Here is a 24,448-nt window from a genome sequence, read left to right on the forward strand (position 1 = left end):
AATGGGAAGCCTCTGTGCTTTCCATTCATTTAGAATAGAGGCTGCAGAAAAAGAGATTGAGGACTTTGTGTCCTCAATTTCTTTTTCTATTTTAAAAGGGAAATAGGGGGCTGTTTAGACCCCTAATATTTCCCCGAAGCCCCCCCAAGAGTAAAAATAAATAAATAATGAAAATAAAAAAAAAAATAGTAAAAACAAATGTTGTGTTTTTCTTGCCTCAGGTGCAAAAGGAGCTAGCTACGGCTATGCTCCCGTGGTGCTCGTGCGGCTGCCGGCTGAATGTGTCAGACGCTGCAGATGGAAATGTGCAGGACACCCCATGTGCAACGTCGGCCACACGAGCACCACGGGAGGACAGGACGCCAGGACCTGTAGGGCGCACTGGAATGTAAGCCGGCCGACTCCCTGCGTTCAGGTGCGGGAGGGAGTGTGGTGCTGTATTGAAGTCAATGGCATCGCCACACTGTGCGATCGCCCGCACTCGGAATGCAGGCATGTTAGTGCCTTCATTCCGGTCCAGTGCGATCTGCAAAAATAGTGCTCGCAGCATTTTTGCGGATCGCACTGGACTGGAACACAGGCACTAATGTGGGCGATCGCACTGTGGGTGAGGGGCCTGGCTGCGGTGCCATTGACCTCAATGCACCGCCACGCCCCCTCCCGCCCCTGAATGCAGGTGTTTTTTTTCGTTGGTAGATCTCAATGAGCTCGTCATTTGAAAAGTAGATCTCCAGACGAAAAATAGTGGGCGCCCCTGATTTACACCATCTGTGCTGGTCGCTGTTAGCAGCGCAGCCGCAAGGCAATTTACCTTGTCACGGATGGCGCCCATTCACACCATGCGTTGCAGTAGGAATGTGGCGGTGTGCCCTGAAAAAATAGTAAGACATACCTTACTTTTTTCAGTGGGATGCGATGTGGTACAACTGCCTTGCACCCCGTTGTGCCCATAGAAGTGAATGAATTGTCACTTGTGACATTTGTTTGTTAAAGCTTTATTGAAAAGACCACAGTGTAATGCGCTGGGATCAGTGCTTCGTCACTGTGCCGGGGCTCCTCACCCTAGACGTGCGGTTAGTGCAGTGCCCCGCATGAATGGGTCCTTAAACTTGAGCTACTGACCCAGAACAAGCATAGAGATCATAAATGTCAATGGGACACCTACATAACTGCTTATAAGTAGTCATTTAAGAAATACAGAAGCCATTGGGTTAACGTAACAGGGAACTGGTATTTCCAGAAGGAGAAGTTGGCAATGGCAGACTCCATACTTCTTCAGTATAGGTTTCATTTAAAGTATGCCATTTATCCAATAAATAATGATCCCATCACTGAAACAGTTGGACTGACTGAATCATTATTCAATAAATTGTGTGTATTCATTTCAGTTATCTGTGAAAAGCAAGTTCTGTTTACTTATTTCACCTGCATGAGATTTTTTCCTAGTGAACAGAAATTTGCTTCTCACATGGTTGGATAATTGAAGTGAATATTAAAGGAGAATTATGTGGAGAGTGAAATCCACTCATCCCCATAATTAGTCGACGTGCGACACTGTAGCTGCCACACGTCAGCTCTATTGATAGAGAGCTGAACAATCGCATACTGCCGATCCCCGTTCCCGATCATCTTCCTGCAGAGTGGTGACTGTCAGTCACCGCTCTCCGCTGGGATTCCCCCCTCTCGTCTAAGTTCTTCCAGCGCTGACTGGGAAGGGTACAGCTCAATCAGGTGGTGGGGTGGATCCTGACACTATTGTTGGGAACCATCCAAGCTGCAGCTCTGCGCTCTCAGCATATAGTAGGCAATAGCCCGCTATATGCTGAGTTTTGGGTCACAACAGGACATTAGTAAATGTCCTTCTGTGACCCTAAAGAGAACTATGGCTATATAAAAGGTGGGCCATAGTTCTCTTTTGTAAAAATAAAGATTCTCAACTCCTTTTGGAAATTTGTATTACTGAGTATGGACAGATTAATTGGACAGGGTTATGGTTGGTAATGATTGCCACAAGGATTGACAGATCTCTTTTATGTGTATTTGGGTGCACACTTCCACCAAGCACCTCCCAATATAATTGCTTGGGTCATTTTTTTTATGTAGCCCCTAGCTAATAGGTAATCTTTCCTTGAAAAGATAAAGAGTTCCTCAGTCTGGAGAATCCCTGGCCATTCAAATAATGATTTGATTTCTAAATTTCTAAAGCAGCTTTCACAGGGAAATTTAAGAGTTCATCTATATAACTTGTAACATTTTTACTACTGAACAGAAAAAAATTACCTGTAATTAAATTGTTTGTATATGCCACTTTATAGAAAGATATTATAATTTTTTTTAAATTAGTTTTGCAGAAATATTAACACTATTATAGCCAGAACTTCTAATTGCCTAACAAATTTGTGAAGCGGTTTTGCAGAAATGACTGTAAAATAGTTTGTTTCCGTCGTATCCAGATTCCGGCTAAGCTGCTGGCATTTCTTTTGTTGGGCTTGTCCCTAAATGCCCTGGCTGGCCTCTGTGGTCAGCTCTCCCTGCTGCTTGTGTATGTTTCTGTTGCATGGTAATGGCTCTCAAATTAGCCGGCAAAAGCCTGGCTAATTTGCTTCCTAGCCCTTTTGTGTTTCAGTGGAACTTTATTAAGATGTCTTTCTATCTGAATGAACCACATAACATAACCTCAGCAACACTTCGGAACAGATTTCTGTGGAAACAGTTTATGAAGCAAAGCACAGAACTGATGGCAATTATGGATAGTATGGGGGCGAGTTAGATAGGTTTTGTGTTTTGTTTTTTTTGTAGATTATAGAAGAAAACTCAAGACTTGGTGAAAACCTTTTATACATGGGGATAAGTTTAAGTTAATGGTGGTATGGTTCAAATACTGTCTGCCCGGTAATACTCCTGGGACTTTGAACCCGTTATTCAGAGTGCCTTTTGAAATGGAACCCCTATTATGGAGATACTCCTACAGTATTAGTTTATATCATTACTTTATATTAGTTGCTCATGTTGACTTGCCACTTGTATAAGTTCAGAGATACGGCAATTATTTAGCAGGGGTGTGGAAATTTTTGAAAAAACTACTTGTCAAAGGACTAAAGCGGGGGCCGAATCTACTTGTCCCTCATGACAATCTACTTGTCCTGATGAAAATTATTTTTTTTCTAAACCAAAACCGTATTTAGTAGAGCCAAGAAGCGCTTCTCATTGGTCAGTGCCATCGGGTGACTGCGTTGACCAACGAGTGCTTGCAATTTGCAAGCGAAATTCACAATACATGGAACAGTTACAGATAGTACACACGTACTGGTGGACGGGAAGGACCGTTCGCCAAAAGGTAAGTATAGTGGGAGGGAGATTTGTGTGGGTAATTCCATGGGGTTACATCTGCGTGGCAATTGCTGAAAAAAAGGTAGCTGTGCCTATTTTCACGGCATGCACCGCGCAGTGTTTTCAACTGTGATCGTGTGTTTTCAACTGTGATCGTGTGGGATCGCCCGGGTGGTATTGCAGCAGGAAAACGCGCAATCTGCCTGGCACGACTGGGGTGCCATTAGAAAATGGCACTGACAGCACGATCGGCGGTGGTGTGCAATTCCGTGACCACCCAGCCATCCACTCGGTTTCGTGCACGATGACCGGGCAGTCGCAGATTGCACACCCCTGCCGATCGCGCTGGCAGTGCCATTATTTTCTAATGGCACCCCAGTCATGCCAGGCAGATTGCGCGTTTTCCTGCTGCAATACCGCCCTGCCCTTCCGGTTGCACGCGTTTGCAGTTGAAAACACTGCACGTTTATTCGCATGCAGATGGGGCAGCGGAGCTGGTTTTAATTTTTTATTTACTTTTGTAAACATTTTTTATTTGTTTTATTATTTTTACTTAAAGGAGAACTATGAGGTGAGTGCTTTTCACTCACCTCATAGTTCTAGCCGACCTGTGAAACTGTCACAGGTCGGCTCAGTAGATTGGGAGGTGAGCGAACACATACCGGCGTTCGCTCACCTCTCGATCCTGTCACGGCTATCTGCCGTGACAACCCCCCGCTCCGATCCGCCTGCACTGACTGGTGGAACGGACGGGGGAGGGGGCGGGTACAGCTGGCTCTGCCTCTAGATAGGCAGAGCCAGCTGTCAGTCACGCAGCTGGGCGGATCCAGACATAATTGTGGGGACCTGCTTCAGCTGCGGCGTCTTAGTATACAGCGAGCAGCTGGGGAAAAGCCTTAAAGGAGAACTATGGGGTCAGGGCTTTTCCCCATAGTTCTCCTTGGGGTAACGGGAGGACACAAACTAGCGTCCACCCTAAGCTCAGTATACCGCGAGCTACAGCTCGCGGTATACTGAGACGCCGAAGCGGATCCCAACATCGATGTCGAGATCCGCCAAGCTGCGTGAGTGACAGCTGGCTCTGCCTATCTAGAGGCAGAGCAAGCTGTACCCTCCCCCGTCCGTTCTGCCAGACAGCGCTGGCGGATCGGAGCGGGGAGGGAGGAATCCATCCCCTCCCCTGTCATGGCGGAGAGCCGTGACAGGATTGAGAAGTGAGTGAACACCGGCATGTGTTCGCTCACCTCCCGATCTACTGAGCCGACCTGTGACAGTCTCATTGTCACAGGTCGGCTAGAACTATGAGGTGAGTGTAATCACTCACCTCATAGTTCTCCATTAACCCCATAGTTCTCCTTTTAATCGCCTTTTTATTTTTTACACATTTATATTTAGTTACATTGTTACTTATTATTATTTTTTTTAACTTAACTGTATTGCTATCACACAGGGAATAATAATCCCTTGTTTGATAGCATTTGGAGGGGACAGGTACTCTTTATTGACCCTGTCACCTCCAACACAGAAGCTCTAGCACAGCACTGTGCTGGAACTCCTGTGACAGGAACGAGCAGCGTCCGCCGGGAACAGAGGCTGAGGGAGGTGACAGAGCCTGTCACAGCTCCACCGTCCGGCTTTGTCACCGCTCCGTCAAGGCTCCACACCCCTGCTCCGTCATGGCTCCACGCCCTCCGTTCCGTCCTCAGAGCTCAGTCTCCACGCTCCGTTCACGCCCCCCCGCTCTCGGCTCTCCACGCCCCCCGCTCGCAGCGCCGCTCTCGGTACTCATTTACAGAAAAGAAAACCAGCCCTGCTACTTGTCCGTAGCAGGGCTAAAACAGTGAAAAAACCACTTGTCTGGAGCTACATGTCCAGGGATCGAAAGGGACACTGACTGCAGCTGGCGCCCAGCGGGGAGGAGAACAGGAGGAGCAGAGCTGATGAGGCGGGTGACAGTGAACGGGCTGCCAAATGCCCAGGCATCAGAATGCAATTTTCAGTCGCCATGGCGACCTGGCGTCTGGGATTTGTCAAGCCCTGTATTAGAAGTGCCATCACAGTTTTTATATATTTTGGGAAAAAATGGAGTAATGTCACTTATAGTCATCGTCAGTACTGATCACCTTATTCTGTACCCTATCACTCCAACAAACATTCTTAATCCCATTATGATGGAGACAGTACAGGGTTTTCTCATGATCATCTGCAAGGAAAACCCCAAAGGACTGTTTTGCTCAGCACCTTTTTAAGGTTGTAAGTCCCTTGTAAGTTTTATAAACCCTCTCGAGTAGAGCACTTGTGCATTGATCTAGCTAATATACAGAAGTGCGTGTACAAAGGAACAGTCTTATTTGTCTGGCGTGGCACCAGCCAGGGGCAGGATTGTATTTACCCAGCCATTAAGTGTAAATATGGGATTGCAAAAGAATTTAAAAAAATGTAAAAATACAATGCACGTCAATGTGCATCACAACATGTTGCAGTGCATAGAATTACACACGTTAAAAAGAAAGATAAGCCATGCTCTGCAAAGCGTTTTAACAATGCATTGATGTGCATGTTCACAGCACACACGTTATACACACAACTTGCGTGTTGTCATGTGAACGAGCCTTAATAAAGCTGTGGATAGCAGTAAAGCCCTGACAGGGATTTCAACACTTCCCCACTCTTAGAGTTTGTTTTAATTTGGGGAAGCTTGTTGTTTCCTGGTATAACGTAGATGTTCCTTGTTGCAAAACTCTCGGTATTTTATTTATTTATTTTTAATAAAGAGCATTTGCTAGCAGCTTTATATTTTATTAAAGATTTTTGTTCTTTTCCTGTGTGGAATTTGATCTGTGTCTTGTGGGCTAAGATCAATATCTATTTTGTTTGCTTAGCCTATAGGATCTCCCTAAGGAGGTAAATCAATATTGGCGTCTCGGCGTGCTCTGTACCTGCTTACTCCTTGGTGGCCATACAGGGACAGATGTCTTCAGAGAACAAAGGGATGTTAGACATCTGCCAGTCCTTGATCATGCTCAGGTCTGCCACTGAGGAAGCAACCCATCACTGCAGATTTTCCAGATAGTTGGAACATTTCTGCAATAAGAGCTTCTTATTATGGATGCGCTCATTATAAACACCTTGGGCAACCCTGTTTTGTATTTGTATTCCAGCTTTGGCATGAGCAATGTGCTAAACAAGGTTAAAGCGGACCTTTACCCATATCTTTAAAATAAGAAACTCCTTTAGAAATGTTTAGTAATGACAATCTACAAACACATCTAGATAATTGCCGGCTTTGTATTCTTTCCATACTTCATTTCTCTTTTCTTCCCCAGTGTTCTGACAGTGGCCATGTTTACTAAGGGCAGATTACTAGTTCTATTACTTCCTGGATTTCTGGCACATGTGACTAGGACATGTGACCAGGCACATCATCTCAGGGGAGGAAAATGCCTTTCCCTGAGATCTCCTGAGACTACAGTTGAGATTTCCCAGCAATGCTTTGCAAGGCAATCCCAGTGTGCAATGCTTTTGCCCTTTCAAAGCAGGAAATGTATGCTCTGCGAGCATAAATATTTAAAAATCACAGCATTTTATACCTGGCATGTCTGTTATTAATCATCATACATAGAGGGGTGCATTGGTAGAATTAGATATTTGAGTGTAAAAGTCTGCTTTAAAGTATTTTGTGTTTAATGTCATTCAGGTTAAATTTAAGGATTTCACTGATGTTTTCCAATCTTCTATGTATACAGGATCAGTTCGATAATTTAGAGAAGCACACACAATGGGGTATAGACTTCTTGGACAAATATGCCAAATTTGTGAAAGAGAGGCTAGAAATCGAGCAGAACTATGCAAAACAACTAAGGTAAGTGTCCCTTGGCTACTAATTTTCCTTCTCCTATTATACTTGTTCAGAAAAGCAGTATAATGATGTAATCTCACCTACTGCAAGCAAACAGTTATTAATTTATTGGCATTAGCTGCTTAGACTATTCTGGATTGCTTGCTGTAGGCTTAGAGCGTATCTGTTTTGCCCTGATAACCATTGTTACGAAGTCTAAAATGTTTAGGGAAAATCCAATGTTTTGAAAACCGGAATTAAGGGGAAAAGCTTTTGATTGGGTACACTTTTTCCAGTCACAATTGTACCAGGGAATTTGCTCACTTTGGAGATATTTCCTCTCCTTTCCACTTGCGTTTATGGGAGGTGATGTTTAGGGAAATCTCCCCAATTGTACACAGACGGCATTAAAAATGCACGTCAATCCATGGTATTTTTATAACCCCAAATCTATGCAAGTTCCAATAAAGCAAAAAAAAAAAAACAAATGGGTGTCTTAGAGACCCAGAACCTGCCTGTGGGGTCCTGAGCTGTAATATTTATTTAACTTCTACAAGCTAAGGAAGTATCCCTTCTGAGCAAAGGTAAGTATTGACATTTTGCTTGTTGCTTGTCATCTCATTTTGTTAATACTGCAGTTTACGCTTTTGATACGTCTCTGCCCAAGACCCGTTTACCCAGTAATGCATGAAACCTTTTTGACAGTGTCTGACCCTGACTCAGTCAGCAAATGATAGGTTTTATATGTGTGCTTAATTTGAATGCCTGCTGTTTTTAGTTGACTTTCATGACAATTTTCACCTCCCCAAAAGGAGCAATATTTAGGGAGTTTATTTTTACTGGCTTACTGTGATATAACAATCATTTCCAATTTCTGCTTTTTATTCTGAATATAAATGTAGCCTGTCATAAAAGCGAGGGCATGCAAGACCCATAAATCTGAATGCAGTTGTCATTAAAAAAAAAAAAAAGGTTCCGTTTCCTGATTGGTTACTGTTGACAGTCTAGGTTTTCTAGAAGTTTTTACTTTTTACTGGTCATTGTAAAGTACTTAAAAAAATGTACGATCTGCCCATCTTGGACAGACAGATCGTACTTGCGATCATGGGGCGTCCGATGACTGCAATGCTGAACGGGCAGTGTGCACGTGCGATATTTTTTTCATTATTTTGTTTTTCCCAGTCATCTTCCAGGATAGCAACCTGAGATGATTGGTTCTTCTCGCTACAGGAAACAAAAGCAGAAGAGTGAAAGATGCCTCCCAGCCCTCCTATACTTCACTTCAGATTGTGTCTCCTACCGTCCGGGAGCAGCAAAACCTTTGTTCTTTTTCTTATCCTGAACAAATGTCCATTGGGTCAGTGGTTCCCCTCCTGTCGCAGATTTGTTTGGCTTGTCCTGCCTTGGTCTTTCTGCTTTTTTCCCCCTACAGGATCTTGGCCCCTGTCTATTGTGGGGTTTTCTTTTCTGACCCTCTGGTGCCCATCTGGCTTTTTGCTGATTGGTTGTCTTGCTACTGTCTGAGATTTTTGTTTTCTGGTCTCCTAAATGTTATCTGGTTCAGTTCCATCAGGTCTGCTTATTCTCCCTCCTCCCATTGGCTGGTGCATACACACTCCTACTTGGCGATTCTTTGGGGATTGTAGAAGTCATTTGTATGTTACATGTTTTGTGCAATTGCTCCTAAGTTGATAAAAAAGCTGGTCATGGCTCAAAATGTTGCTTTTAGTCATGAGAGCTAATGTGTTTTGTACTACCGCTTTTATGAAATAAATGAAAGGATGCGGATATGAAATAATTTTTGCATTTAACGTTCATGCAGCGGAGTGCTTACAAGTTCCTTGATCTTCTGAAGCTGGTGCCATGATCGGTAAACACTTCTTCTACTGATTGAGGATGCTTGTTGCACAATCCCTTGCATGTGGACCCAGAATAGGTTGGTCCTTGAATACAGATTCATACATTTCATGAGGTTATAATTTCCAGAGTGTTTTTGGCACCTGGGCATTCATTGCTCATAAACAGCATCTCCAAAATACTGAGACGAGACGAGAGACCCAATTTATTTAAATGCATTTACAGAATTTCAAAATGTCCTTAATTGTGCAAAGATCATCAGGAAACCCCTTCCAGATTCTTTTTTTTTTTTTGCTAATGTCCCACTGTGGAATTTTCCCCATTTCCTGTCCCAGGAACTCAACAGGAAATCAGAGAAAATTTCCCTATAGTGAGGGGATTTCCAATCCACTACTGTTGTCACCAGAGTGTCAATTTTATATTACCTTATTATGTCTCGTTGACTGGCTACCAGGTCAAAAGCTTTGCCTTCACCTACTCTTTAATGAGCTGCATGCTTGTAAGGGTGATGGCCTCATGGCTTGCATCATTCAAAACAAAATTAGCAGTGGAAGCTTCCAGATTTTCCCAGACCTAACAGCTTCAACAGTAGGAGTGTAATTCCTGAAGTGTAGCATCTCTCGCTGTCTATCAACTTTTTTTAAGGCTACATTTACACATGAGCGGTGTGTGAAAACGTGCTAACATAAAAAAGACAATGCATTCCAATGTGCATTGTTCACACTAGCGCGGTGCAAAAAAGCCCGTGCACGATTTTATGGGCAGATTCCACGTGTTCCGGCTATAGCAGGGGCGCCCACTATTTTTCGTCTGGAGATCATCTTGTCAAATGACGAGCTCATTGAGATCTACCAACGAAAAAACACCTGCATTCAGGGATTTATTTTTCATTATTATTTTTTTCAAATTTTTCGTAAATACCCCTAATATTTCGGGGAAATATTAGGGGTCCAAACAGCCCCCTGATATTTCCCTTTTTTAAAATAGAAAAAGAAATTGAGGATACATAGTGCTCAATCCTTTTTTTCTGCAGCCTCTATTCTAAATGAATGGAAAGCAGAGGCTTCCCATTCATTCAGAAAATATTTACTAAAAGAGCCCTGGTGAGAACCTATGGAGCCCTGGTGCTGTTGAGACCCTATCTCGCCCAGGCTGATGAGACCTCACAGAGCACCGGTGAGAACCTATGGAGCCCTGGTGCTGTTGAGACCCTATCTCGCCCTGGTGAGACCCTACAGAGCCCAGCCCTAGGTGCTGGTGAGACCCCACAGAGCCCTGTTTTAAACAGGGCTCTAAGGGGTCTCATCAGGGCCCTAAAGGGGGTCTAACAAGGCTGGTGAGACCCCACATAGCCCTGATGAGACCCCACATAGCCCTGATGAGACCCCACATAGCCCTGATGAGACCCCACATAGCCCTGATGAGACCCCACATAGCCCTGATGAGACCCCACATAGCCCTGATGAGACCCCACATAGCCCTGATGAGACCCCACATAGCCCTGATGAGACCCCACATAGCCCTGATGAGACCCCACATAGCCCTGATGAGACCCCACATAGCCCTGATGAGACCCCACATAGCCCTGATGAGACCCCACATAGCCCTGATGAGACCCCACATAGCCCTGATGAGACCCCACATAGCCCTGATGAGACCCCACATAGCCCTGGTGAGACCAGACGGAGCCCTGGTGAGACCCCACAGAGCCCTGTTTTAAACAGGGCTCTAAGGGGTCTCATCAGGGCCCTAAAGGGGGTCTAACAAGGCTGGTTAGACTCCACAGAGCCTTGATGCTCTAGTGAGACCCTAGAGAGCTTTACGGAGCCCTGGTGCTGGTGGGACCCTACAGAGTCCTGGTGAGACCCTGCGGAGCACTGGTTTTACCAGTGCTTCTTGAGGTCTCACTAGGGCTCTTTGGGGTCTCACCAGGGCTCTGAGGGGTCTAACCAGGCTAGTGATGAGACCCTACAGAGCCCTGGTGCTGGTGAGACCCTACAGAGCCCTGGTTTAACTGGGCCTGTGTGGGGTCTCACCAGTGCACTTTGGGGTCTCACCAGGGCTCTGTGGGGGTTTCACCAGCCCTGGTTTAACCCCACAGAACCATGTTGGGACCCTACCCTGGTGGGCTCTTTGGGATTTGACCAGGGCTCTGTGGGGTCTAACCAAGCTGGTTAGACCCCACTGAGCCCTAGTGAGACCCCACAGAGCCCTGATTAAATCAGGGCTTTGTAGGGTCTCCCCACAGCTCTGTGGGGTTTCAGCAAGACTGGTGAAACCGCACAGAGCCCTGGTAAAACCCTACAGAGCCCTAATTTATTCAGGGCTCTGCGGGGTCTCACCAGCCTGGTTAAACCCCACAGAGCCCTGGTAAGACCCCACAGGCCTGAGTGGGGCCTCATGTTTAGGTTTTGCCTAAGGCCTCGCAAACTCTAGAGCCGCCTCTGCATGTACCGATCCTCTGCCGCTCGGCCACGCACAAATGGGCTCAGCTTCTCCTCTGCATCCCCCCTGCTCTCCCGGGCAGAGGCAGCGGGGGATCCGACGAGAAGTGAAGAAGCACTTCAGCTGGCGGGGGGGGGGGCGGAACCGCTGTGACAGAACGGACGAGCAGTGAGGGGAGAGAGAGGCGCCGGCTGTCAGATCCTGGGCGAGCGTCTCTCTCTCTCTCCTCACCGCTCTGCATTAGTTCTGTGAGAGCGGCTCCGTCCTCTGCCCTCCCCCGCCGCCGGTTCCTTCACTTCTCGGAACCCCGCTGGGAAGAGCAGCGGGGAGCCAGAGAAGCGGAGGGAGGAGAGGACATGGCGATCTACCTTGTGGGCACCCCTGGGCTATAGTAATGGCCATAAACGTGCGGAGTTTGTTAAGATTTGCGTGTTTTCAGGCCGTGCGGTTTTCCACTTGGAAGACCCAAACGCCATATTTGAATGGAGCCTAATGGAAAGGTTTTATCTCCAATGCTAAATTAACCCATTTCATAGCATGTGTTTTATCCTGTGCCCTTGAGTTGACACAGTAATGCTGAATCATCACAGTTCTGCACCTAAATGTAGCACGACACAGCCGTGCACCCAGGTCACGACGGCGTGGTCCACATCAGTTTAAAGTGGAAACTATATCTATTTCAAATCTATCAGTTTTTATTTTAAATACTGCTGAGTTGAGTCACCCACTGATTCCTAAATCTCTTGGGTGCTCAGCAGAAAGATGTTCCCACCGTTGTTTCTAGCCTTGATGTCTCGCATCTCCTGCTCCAATATGTAGTAAATGAAAAATTCAACAGGGAGATGGAAGTGCATTTCAACAGCAGAACCAGATGAGAGGAACTGGAAACGTAATTACAGAGATTTTGCAGAGAGATAAAAGAAGCTGACAGATAATGCAAATCATTAGCATTTTCCAACAGCAGAGATTTCAGTTTGAAATATCAAAAAAGAAAGTTAGAATAATATTCTGTGTTATGCATTCTGTTTTTTTTGGCAAAATGCAGAGAATTGTTCAGGTGTTACAGTAATTCTACCACATGATTAAGTGATTCCAATGACTTCTGTGGAGTATTAACTATGCGGTATCATGGTGCTTCCCTGACCTGCATGCTAATTGGCTGGCAGCCTTTCAGTATATTGTGGTCTGTTAATTAAAGATGGCAGCAGTTTACTCTGTGGAGTAACCGTATTCTTTGTGGAAGCTAAGCCCGGGCTTTTATCGTCTCATTCATCTTGTGTGCCACAGTGTCACAATATTTTCAGCTCTGGACAAAACGCAGCAGCCTTTTAGCCTAGTGGTAATTGATTTTTTGGAGTTTAGATTCAGAAGAATGGAGTAACAGCTGCACCCGTTCAGCAGCATGACGGTCTCCTTACCACCCGCAAATGAAACCTGACTATTGAAAGCTGAAATCTGGGATTCAAGTCAGTGTCAGACATCTATCAGTGGCATCACATAGTTAAAAAGGGAAACTGCTAATAAACTACAACTTCAGTGTTTAGCAGATCACTCATGTTTAGCATGTCACTGTTTTGTGGTTCATAAAAAGCAGCGTCAGCCGAGCACCTGAAGGAAGTATAATAAAGGTGGATACCTCACATCTGCACTCTGCTATGAGAAACTGCAATTACAGTCATGCAATGGGAATTGTAATGTAGAAGTGTTTTAATGTGGGTGGGATTGAGGGTGAGTATCTTGCGGCATTGATGGCCGTGACCGACTAGCAGACTCCATAACCTGTCAAAGTGGTGAGGTCATGGAAGTCCATCAAAGTAAGCAGTTACATTGCACAGTTCAGTCCGGAAGTCTGAAACAACAGGTTCCACCCACTACAGCGAGCAGAGATGTAATTATGTCACTGGTTGCTGCAAAGCCAAACTACAGTGAGGAAGCTGCACGACTGATAGCTGGGGGATAGAGGGCATAGCAGCCACTGGGGACTGGACAGAGGCCTTTATATCATTAAAGCATGGGGTTTTCACTGCCTTGGTACCTAATGCACGCTAACAAAAACAAACTTGTAGAAAGCACCTTTCTACAAATGCGATAACATTTCTGAGTTTAGCTTTAACCCCTTCATGACTGAGGCCCTTTTTTCAATTTTTGCACCCATGTTATATTCCACATTTTAGGCCTGAAAATGATGTAAAACCCCCCAACATTATATATTTTCTGAATGCCAAGACCCTATAGAATAAAATGGTGGTAGTTGAAAATTTTTATGTTGCGCAATATTAGCGCAACTCCTTATTAAACCCCAAAATTTAGTGACAAATTTAATTAAATGCCCCAAAACACAACAATGTTTTTACATTGTTACCCATTGTTACCCAAACATTACCCATTTTTTAAATGAAATATAAAAGATGAGGTTACAACGAGTAAAACGATAACTATAGTAAACAAAGTTTTAAGTTGTCTCTGTCTGCATGGCAGTGCAACAACCGTGCTGCCGTGCAGGTACCTGCATGGAGTGTACACATTCTACACTCTACATATTTTTTTAATGTAACTTTATGTAAACAGTGACTGCTCCAGCAGTGTGCAGTACAACTCTACCAGAGCTGTCACAACGCACTAGCCCATCCACTGAAATGCAGCGTTTCAATGGACAAGCTGGTTGGAACGGGGCTTCCATATTATAATGCCAGTCATGTGACCAGTGACTAAGATATGCCTGTTTCTGCTTGGGGGCACTTCTTCTTTTTTCTTTTTTTTGTGGTTGGCATTCATTGTATAGAGTGGTTCTCAAACCATATAACCTCGGGACCAACATTTGTCCTTGGTCATTAAGTCGCGACCCAAGTTGCATCACACTGCAATGCACTGCATTGCAGTATTGCATGTTCCCGTACAAACGATCAAACTGTGGGTGGGAGGTGTTTGGGGTGCAATTCAAATGATTTGCAACGCACCTCCACCACTTACTGCACCAGAACGAACAGTAGGTGCGATTGCGTGGTAGTTTGCGATTAAAACACTGGTAGACACACACAACCACAGACACATTCTCTCACACACTTACTCCAAAAAAATGTTAGGGGTTCATTGTGGGCTGCTGTGCTGTGATGAAGCTACATCAATACGTGCATTGCTTGTACAGCTCCCTTGCACTCCCTGCAGAGGTGCCAGAACGTGATGCCATGCGAGGGAGCTGTAAGCAATCACGGACGGACGGATCGACCGACCTCGCTCGCGGCCACACCTCCAGCCCACCCCACCTGAAGCTGACACTCGGCTTAGGGCAGCATATTTTGAATGGCTGCTCAGAATGAGAACTGGCAGTGCTGCGCTATGGGGGAGGCTGAGGAGGCTCTCGCCTAGTGCAGTGGAAGGCACACGGCGACCCACCAGTTGAGAACCATGGGTATAGATCATTCAATCTCACCTCTACTATTTTAGGCATTTATGTGGTTTAGCCTGGCCATAAACACGGGCTGAACAAAGAAAATATTAGATTCCTCCATCAATGCTTTTACAATCATTGGCTGCCTGCTCCATTCATATGAAGACTTTCCAACCAGCTCCTTCAATCAGCTGATCGAGGGATGCGGCCGCGAGGGTGCCAACAGTAACACCCACCTGTGCGAATTTTAGGTGGTTCTTCAAGAACCAGCTGAAATATGTATAGTGTATGGCAAGCTTTTAGCTTCAACACCTTATCAAGATGCTTGAAATAAACAAAGACTACTGTTCATACAATAACACGATGGTCTGCAGTGTTTTTTAAAGGCCTACTCCAGCCATTATTTTTTATTTTAAAGTTTGGCTAGTGTTGGGAAGAGTTTCAATTTCTGTTAGGCTTTTATTCCTGTAAGTTCTAACCCTTTCTCATTCTACTAAATGTTTTATTTTTGTCTGTGTTTTTATTGAAAAGATTTCTTATCACTTTCTGTCCTGACGAGATGTGAGGAGAAATCTCCCCAATGAGGACACAGATGGCAACAAACAGACTGAGGCCCTGATGGGAGATCCTATGAAAAACAAAACTTTTGACTGGAGCCGGTTCTTAAAGTGCACCTCTGTCTAGACCAGGGGTAGCCAAACTCCAGCTGTGGTGAAACTACAAAACCCATGATGCATCTCTCTCCGGGTGTCGTGGCTGTGAGAATCTTGCAGTGCCTCATGGGATTTGTAGTTCAACCACAGCATGAGGGCTGTAGTTTGGCTACCCCTGGTCTAGACTCTAGAGTATGGGCACTAAGTATTTACTTATTCTTAACAAGCAGGACATTTTAACAAGTTGTTATGATTTAGTGAAATTTAAATTCATTATCTCTAGTTTTGATGCTTGAGGAACAACCTTACTAGGGGTCTCCTGTTTAGCATTGCCTCACTGGCCAGGTGGTATGTGCTAAAGAGGCAGGGAGAATTGACATTCAGGTACAGCCAGCCAAACACCACCTTCACTGAAAAACAGCTAAAAGTAAGAAATATATTTTAAATGATTTTTCAGTATACTGTGTGAATGGGAACACAGCTCTTGGGAACCTTCAGTGCTGCAGAAATGTTTTTTGTAGCCTTCCCCATATCTGTGCATTGCAATAATCCTGTCTCTGAGCTCTGCAGGCAGTTCCTTTTTGACCTCATGGCTTTTGCTCTGATACAGTATGTATTGTCGGCTGTAAAGCTGGCCATACACCTTACAACCATCGCAAGACTCTGGTACGCAGTTTTTTTTTACCGCGAATCGCGCAAATGCACATATTCGATACGCCTAGGTGTGAGGCCTTCTATAGAGAGGTGTGTACCTTTCCAAATCATGTCCAATCAATGTAATTTACCACAGGTGGGCTCCAATCAAGGTGTAGAAACTTCTCAGCTGCAATCAAGTGCAATGGGAGGCAACTGAGCTATATTTCAAGTGTTGTTGCAAAGGGTCTGAATACTTATGCCAATGTGATTATTTCAGTTTTTCTGTTTTCACTTTGTCATTATGGGGGTACTAAGTGTAGATTAATGAGGGGGGAAAAAACAATTTAAACAACTATAGTATCAGGCTGCAACATAACAAAATTGTAAAAAAGAAGGGGGTCTGAATACTTTCTGAATGCACTGTATGCTTTGTAAGGATTTTAGCAATAGTATTTAAAGATTTTCCTTTTCTCTATTGTAAAGTAATTCATAGGTACGTTTATCTTGTCCTTTCTCAAACGAAAGCAAGGCTTTCTCAGTCCCCACATGTTCCACCAGCACGGTGTAGCAGTGTGCGTGAGAATCCAGCTTTGCGGCTATATTTGCTTCATAAAATTAGTTACATTTCTTTTAATCTCATTTGCACTGAATATTCCTGTTGATCACTTTGAGAGGAATAAACTAGAGGCTTTAGATGAACTTTAAGTTAAAGTGGAGTTTTCCTAAAGTTAATTTAATAAAACTAGTAGGAGGATTCCAAAGGAATTGACAGCAAGAGGATTTCTGATGGCATGCAAACAATGTTTTTCCTTGCATTGCTTTTCTTTCCTCAAACTGTGGTTGTGGAGGATGTGCGCTAGGAATAAAGGAAACAAGGTTATGTGTAGGCTGTTCAAGGTAGGAGGTGAGGGTGGATTCATTTCAGTGTTGTGCTTATAGTAATGGTTAAGTGGATTCCTTTCCTCCTGCTTTATGCTCCGTGGCAGTACAAAAAGGGAGTGCTGAAGAGTTATTTTAACCAGTTGACATCCGCGGTGTTAAACCCCCTTCCCATCCAGGCCATTTATGCAGGCAAATTACAGTTGAACCCTAACAGTGGGGCTACCTCCGTCTGAAAGGGTTAAATGGCTCCTAAACCCTCCGGTTTTTCTGCATATATCTACTGCTGGCAAGCAGTAGATATATGCAGAAACTTTTGTTTATTGTTTTTTAAACTGCTTTAAAAGAGGTTTAAACTTACCTGTGTCTTTTGCCGTGCGCTCCCGTCCACTAATCTAAAGGATCTTGGGGCAGGTGCATGCGCAGTTCAGATCTCAGCCGGGAGACGAGGAGAGACACAAGGTAAGTATATGGACGGCGTGCACCCGCATGCAGACACCGTGGGACAGGAAGTGCCAGCAAGCACATAGAAGTCAGCGCTGGATCGCAGACCCGCTGGAGAGAAGGCTGAAAATGACCGGAAAAAAGATTGGATTAAGAGACCTCCATTTAAGGTAAGTGCTTACGCTAACTTTGGGCCGAGGGAAAAAAATCTATACTTTAATGTCACTTTAAGTGCTCATTTTGGTGTAGGATCTAAAATAAAAGATACTCGCCCAATCCTTGATCCTGCCTAGCTGTTAGACTGGTCCCCACAGCCTCTTCTCCCCCGTGTTCCGGCAGTTTAAGCCCCACTGACGTCCTCACATTTAATCCAAGTCCATTGACTTGATTTGGATGTCAGGACAGAGCCACATTGCACAGCCGCAGTGGAGGGGGAGAGGTGAGCACTCACTGCCGCAGGACCGTTCAGGTGAGTATCCTTTTTATTTAAAAATAAATCAATAAAACGAGCACACTGTGCCTGCGGTCCGGTCCTGTGCGGTGCTATCAAAATAGTGCTTGTAGCATTTTGGTCGCAGCGCACAGGATCAGATCGCAGGTTCAATGTGCCTTGCGATCCCGTGCAGCGGATCGCATTGTGGCCGGAGGGCGTGGCTACGGCGCCATTCACTCAAATGGCCCGCCACGCCCCCTCCTACCCCACTAAAAAGTGAGCCGGCCACAATGCGAGGCAGTGCGTTCTGGCCAAAATAGGTTCGGAACTCACTGCATCTAGTGTGACTGATCCCTTAGAGCTGCTGACATATTGTAAATGAATATCCTGTTGAATATTTTGCTGTGTGCAAGCATTTTAAATTCTTGTATTTTAAGTGACATAATGTGGTGGTATGTCTCCATTTTTACCTATCCCATTTCATTATTCTTAAAGACTTTTAGATGTGTATATTAAAAGTGCATTAATTTGCATGTCTCTGTGGAAATCCGGAATGCTAAGAAGGCTGAGTGTGAAATGTCAGGTACGTGATTGTAAATGACAATCATGAAGTGCTACTGTCATTGGGTAGTATAAAATACACTATCAGAATTAATCTTCCAAGGACCTAAATGTTTTATAAAGTGTCTGGCAGCTGCCAGCTTTTTATCCTGCACATAATCGCGGTATTGGCACTACTCTGACTGATGTGTCTCTGGGGTACGACAACATCAAGAGGAAGGAAGCAACCTGTTTAGTGTTAGTAGCAAGTATTATATTAATCAGCACCAGGCATCCTTTTGGAAGCTCCATTTCAGCACATGAAAACCTTTAGAGGATTTTGTGAGATTGACTGGTGACAGGCTTGTCCTTCGAATTCAGTCTCTGTTTCCTTTATGATGAGTTAACTCCTCAGCTCATTTGACAGTCTGTCCTTTATTTGTTCTCCAGTAATAGTTTTCAGTCTCATGCAGATATAATTTGTGTGCAGGCTGTGCTTCTGAATAGGATAATTACATGGTAAGGGCGAACCTTCAGTGCTCATCCCCCAGTCCAACCTGCAGGGGTATAATCGGGGCCCTTAGGCCCCGTTCCCACTGCGCGATATGCAAATCGCGCGTTTGTCGCGTTCAAGCTTGCATTGAGCAAGCTTGAATCACGGCTAAATCCGCTCCAAAAAGGGTCCTGCTGTAGCGACACACGACCCGCGACAGCAGGACCCTTTGCCCCATTGGATTGCATTGGAGCGCGATATCGCGCGGTAATTTGCCGCGATATCGCGGGAATTACCGCGCGATAAATCGCTCAATGTGAACGGGGTCTAAGGGGGAGGTTCACACCATTTTCCGGACTAGATCTGGAATGCAGTGCGTGGCTTTTTGACCCGTTAACTTTTAGGTCTTGCTGGGGGACCGCTGCAAGACCTACAGATAGCCAGGAAAAGAGCAGCACAATGCTTGCACATAAAGAGACATGGACTTACCACAGTTGTTCTTTTCAGAGCTGCTCAAATCATCATAGCCAGGGACAACCCGGGCAGCAGTGCCTCCACACTTGTCCATCTTCCTATTGTCCTTATATTGCCCATGCCTCGCATCATACAGCTCTGGGAAGGCTTCCACAAGGTCTACAAAGAATTTGGTGTCCACTTCAACCATCATGGTTCCTATCGTCACAAATCTCTCTCTCCACAGAAGCAGGAAGTTCAGGGGTGAGGAGATCATCCAAACCAGCCCCCACATTTTTTTTTTACCCGTTGCGTTCCGGTGCATTTTTGACATGTTTGTTTGCGTCCCAGACAAAATGTGACACGCAGTATTTTTCTGGTCTAGTCTGGAACTGACTGCGATTGGTGTGAACTGAGGCCAAGAAAAGCAAAGGGAAACATTTAGGGCTGCAACAACTAATCGACTAAATCGATTATAATCTATTATTGAAAAAGTTGTCAACTATTTCAATCATCAATTAATCGGCTTCTGTTTAGTTGGCTCTGTTCACGGCTCCACACACGCTGCGCACCTCCCCACCTCACGCTCGCCACTGACAGACCCACCCGTCCGCATCCACGCTCCACAGGCCGTACCTCCTCCATGCCTCACGCTCAACGCCCGCCCACATTTACAATCGGCACAGGGAAGCGGGGAGAAGTAGTAAGGAGGAGCAGGTGTGGAGGGATGACAGCCACCGATAGACAGGTCCGATCTCAGAAGCAAGTTGCTGGAAGACTGCTCAGGTAACCCTGCACTTTCCCACACATGGTGCTCTATAATGTATTGCTGGGATTTGTATTCCTCTATAGCTGATGGTACATTGTGCTGTATGTTATACACACAATGTACCATCAGCTATAGAGGAATATAAATCCCAGCTTTACATTATACACTATATGTATAATGTATTGCTGGGATTTGTTGTATTCCTATATAGCTGGTGGTATTCTGCATTGCGCTGTATAGAGGACTACAAATCCCAGCAATAATACATTATACAGCGCAATGAAGAATATCACCAGCTATAGAGGAGTACAAAAAATCCCAGTCATTTATACAGTGGTGCAATGCCGAATACCACTAGCTATAGAGGACTACAAAACCCAGCAATAGTACATTATACAGGGGTGCAATGCCGAATACCACTAGCTATAGAGGACTACAAAACCCAGCAATAGTACATTATACAGCGCAATGCAGAATACCGCCAGCTATAATGTACTATTGCTGGTATGTGTTGTATTCCTCTATAGCTGGTGTTATTCTGCATTGCTGTATAATGTACTATTGCTGGGATTTGTAGTACTCTGTAGCCGGTGCCATTCTGAATTCATTGCTGTATAATTTTACACTTGATTTCACTATATTGCACACCACACTGTTTTTTTTTTTTTTTCTTTTTTAGTTCCACCGCTCCAAGCTTGCTCCTGTGATGGACTACAATCTCAATACAAACTAGTAGTCCCATTACTGGAGCCATTTTCATGTATTTTATTTTTTAACCGATTAATCGAACTTAATCGGCTAACTAACCGATTATGAAAATAATAGTTAGCTGCAGCTCTAGAAACATTGGGATGCATTTTAGGTCCAGAAACAATCTGGTCTGGTCTGGAGGGTGGTGGTAATGGGCCCTGAAACTGTCACTTCAACCAAAACCTTTTGTTTTTTGCAATTGGATGCTCGGGCATTAACCACTTGCTGACCGGGGTGTTAAATCCCCTTCCTGGCCAGGCCATTTTTCAGTATTCAGCTCTGCAGTACTTTGACATTTATTCAACAGTCATACAACACTGTACTGAAATTAATTTTATACCATTTTTTGGGGACACATAGATCTTTCTTTTGATGGTATTTAATCACCACTGAGGTTTTTATTTTTACTATATAATGGAAAAAGGAACGAAAATTTGAAAACCACCTGTTTTCCCTACGTGTCAAGCTTTAAAATTGCATGCGGCCACAAAATTGCAAAAAACTGCCATGCCTAAAATTGGCCATAGGCAATGCTTTAAAAGCTTTTGTTGCTAATCAGTTTAGTGTTATCAGTGATTATTGGCCCGAGAATTATTGCTCTCGCTATGATGTTTGCGGCAATTGGCAACATGTGTGGGGTAATCGTTGCGTATCTACGTTTATAAATGCATGCATGCGGGGGCCGAGGACTTAAATTTTTTTAATAAACACTTTATTGCTATCACATAGGTGGTTAAAAAGCCCCTTATGTGATAGCCAAAAAATGACAGGTCCTCTTTATGGAGACATCGGGGGTCCCCAAGACCCCTAATGCCACCTAGGGACCCTCAAAGAAGCTGATGAAGCAGAGATCTGCTTCACCAACTTCTCTGGCTAGCAGCCAGAGAAATTACAGCTCAAGGCGGAAGTGATAGACATTGCTTCCGCCTTAAGGCCCCAGTCACATCAGGGCGGATGCATTTCAGCGCAGTTTCCACGCAAGTTTTAAAAGGGCGGTGTTGGGTGTTTTTATTTGAGATTTAGCACTGAAACGCAATTAAAAACGCCCAAAGATGCGCTGAGTAGTGCATTTCCATTCAAGTCTGTTTGGAGTCTGTGCTGGGAAAAAAAGGCTTGGAGCATTTCGGGCAGCAGGTGGTTTGAATCGCATGGAGCAAATGTATGGGATTGATCATGTCGGCTGTTCAGCGCGGACAAATCCGCCCTGGTGTGACTGCAAATCCAGCTGTGCGTTGGCGCCTGAGACTGCCAGTTCACTTTACTCTCCTCCCCTGACGTTCGTCCTCATCTGGATCCTGCAAGGTCCCTGGCCAATGGACATCCAATAGAAAGTGTCTACGTCATGCCTGCACTGACACTGACATTTTGACTTTGATATCACCTTGAAGTTTCTGGGGTTGTTCACCTTATTCCTGTGTTCAGTACTTGGTGAGTCACTGGCTTGAGTCTTCACAGGTTGCACAATTGTTCCTTGTCAGTCAAGGTGCCCATACACCTTACAGTTATCATTACAAGTGCAACAGATTGGCCCAGGTGGAGATTACTCCATCCACACAGTTAAGTGTAGATGGAGGAATCTGTTGCACCTTTTCCATCTGACCACAGAAAATCTGCAGATAATTGTAAGGTGTATGGCCAGCTTCACTCACTGATTATATTAGCAGGGACAAGGGCATCGGCCCTGGAGCCTGCACTAAAATAAAACAAATCAGGAATAGTAGTATTCATATTCTAAATGGGATGGGTTATCTTCAACATTAATAACCTGTGTCATTCATTTCTATGGCCCTGTTCATATCTGAGCGTTTTGTTGCTAAAAAAAAAAAGTACAGGTGCTTTTTTTTTGGCATATTATTGCAGCTCTTTTTGGTCCCATAGACTGAATCGGAAACGCTTGAAACCGTCCGTTTGCTGTGTTTATGCGCTTTCTCATTAACATTAATGAGCTACAATATGCTCACAAAAACAAGCTTTTTGCTGTATGCGCTGTCGCCTAGGTGTGAACCAGGCCTCAGAAGGGAGAGCGGTGGGCCCTGACTGCTGGGGGAGTGGGATCAGGTAAGTAAAGGTCCCCTAGACATGAATGAGCACTTAACCCTTGCAGTGCAGGACTTTTTTTGTAACACAATGTGTTGGTATAGCCGGTGATGGGTTTGCAGTGGACTGTCCAAGCTTAGCAAAGTTGTTCCTGAATAGTAATAACAGCTGGTTGTTCGTTAACTTTCCTGAATTCTTGCACTATGTGAACACAAGCTATCTGTCAGACACATTCTCCTTCCCCTGCTTGTTTTGTGCTTTAATTAGCAGTGACATTCACAGCTTCTTGTTAAATCTTAGTGGCGCAGGCATGGTCTTTTTCCTGTACCTTTTTCAGTTCTCCATGATAAACAAGACTTTCACTTCCTGTGCGGGACTCCATCCGTTGCTCTCTACAAAGGGAAATTCTGTACAGGGAGACGCCTAAGCCAAAATGTTACCCCTTTGGTCTCAAGGTGAAAATGTGTTGTTGCCTTCCTAAGTACTCCAAACACTTTACTGGTAAAATATACAGTGTGATTTCAGTTTGAGACTCTAAGCTTTAGTGGAAAAAGCAGCTAAAATATATTACTGAAGAGCAGCCAGAATTCAACTCTTAGCAGCTTAGTGTTCAAGCTAGTGAATAAATGCTACCTGGTTGCTACAGGTTTTCACTTGCTCTCTGGCTTTTTCCAGCCAGAGGATCAATTTGACAGCCAAGCAATGATCATTTTCAGAAGTAGGTCAGCATCTGCAGGCTTCCTTTTAAGTTATTAAACGCAAACCCACCCCATAAAATACCTGTTGATGCTGCCAGTTTGCTTGTCTTTCTCAGTGCATGTCTGTTTCCTTCACATGCTTTTGTTATGTGCAGGGCTAAATCAGCTAAATGTATTCCAGGTGCATCAAAGCAAAAGGTGTGAGGGCTAGTTCACACCAGTCCCAGTGCGTTCCAGCATGGATGCTGGCTGGCTCACTTTGTTTTGGCGCAGGAGGGGGCGTGGCAGTGCATTGAAGTCAATGGCACCACAGCCACACCCCCCGGCCACAGTGCGATGGTGCATTTTTTTCTGACAGGACCGCGTCCTGGTGCGGATGATCGCACTGCGTCCGGAGGGCGTACCTGCGTTGCCATTGACTTCAATGCACCGCCACGCCCCTTCTGCCCCAAAACAAAGTGAGCCAGCCGGAATGCAATGCTTTGCTTTCCGGCACCATTTGGGCCTGAACGCACTGGGGCTGTTGTGAACTAGCCCTGAAAACCGTTTAGAAAGCAGCCAGGCCTGAGTGAAAAAGCCTTTCCCCTGCTAGCATACTGCATGGAAGGACCCCTTGCTCTGTTTGGCAGCGGTGGTCTCTCTGCAGAGGTCTGCCAGAGCTAGAACTCTCCAGTCAGCTGGGAGTATGATCTTTGCTGATTGCAGGGCTGTAGGTCTGACTTAAGGTGCCCATACATAATGGAATTACCCGCACAAATCTGGTCCAGACACCATTTCCCCCCCCCCCCCCCCCCCAATCTCTCCC

The 24,448-nt window shown here is 44.9% G+C and overlaps 1 protein-coding gene across 4 annotated transcripts in view; it reads left to right on the forward strand.

Moving 5' to 3' along the window:
- The window catches only part of FNBP1L (formin binding protein 1 like), a 146,351-nt gene that overhangs the window by 68,380 nt on the left and 53,523 nt on the right, over positions 1-24,448 (forward strand). For all 4 annotated transcript variants that reach the window (XM_018559216.1, XM_018559215.1, XM_018559217.1 and 1 more), the window contains exon 2: positions 7,077-7,192. In XM_018559216.1, coding sequence (XP_018414718.1) covers positions 7,077-7,192 — 116 coding nt within the window. The remainder of the gene's footprint in view (positions 1-7,076; positions 7,193-24,448) is intronic.

Source organism: Nanorana parkeri, unplaced genomic scaffold (genome assembly GCF_000935625.1).
Source record: "Nanorana parkeri isolate BGI_ZX_2015 unplaced genomic scaffold, ASM93562v1 scaffold382, whole genome shotgun sequence".
Taxonomy (NCBI): domain Eukaryota; kingdom Metazoa; phylum Chordata; class Amphibia; order Anura; family Dicroglossidae; genus Nanorana; species Nanorana parkeri.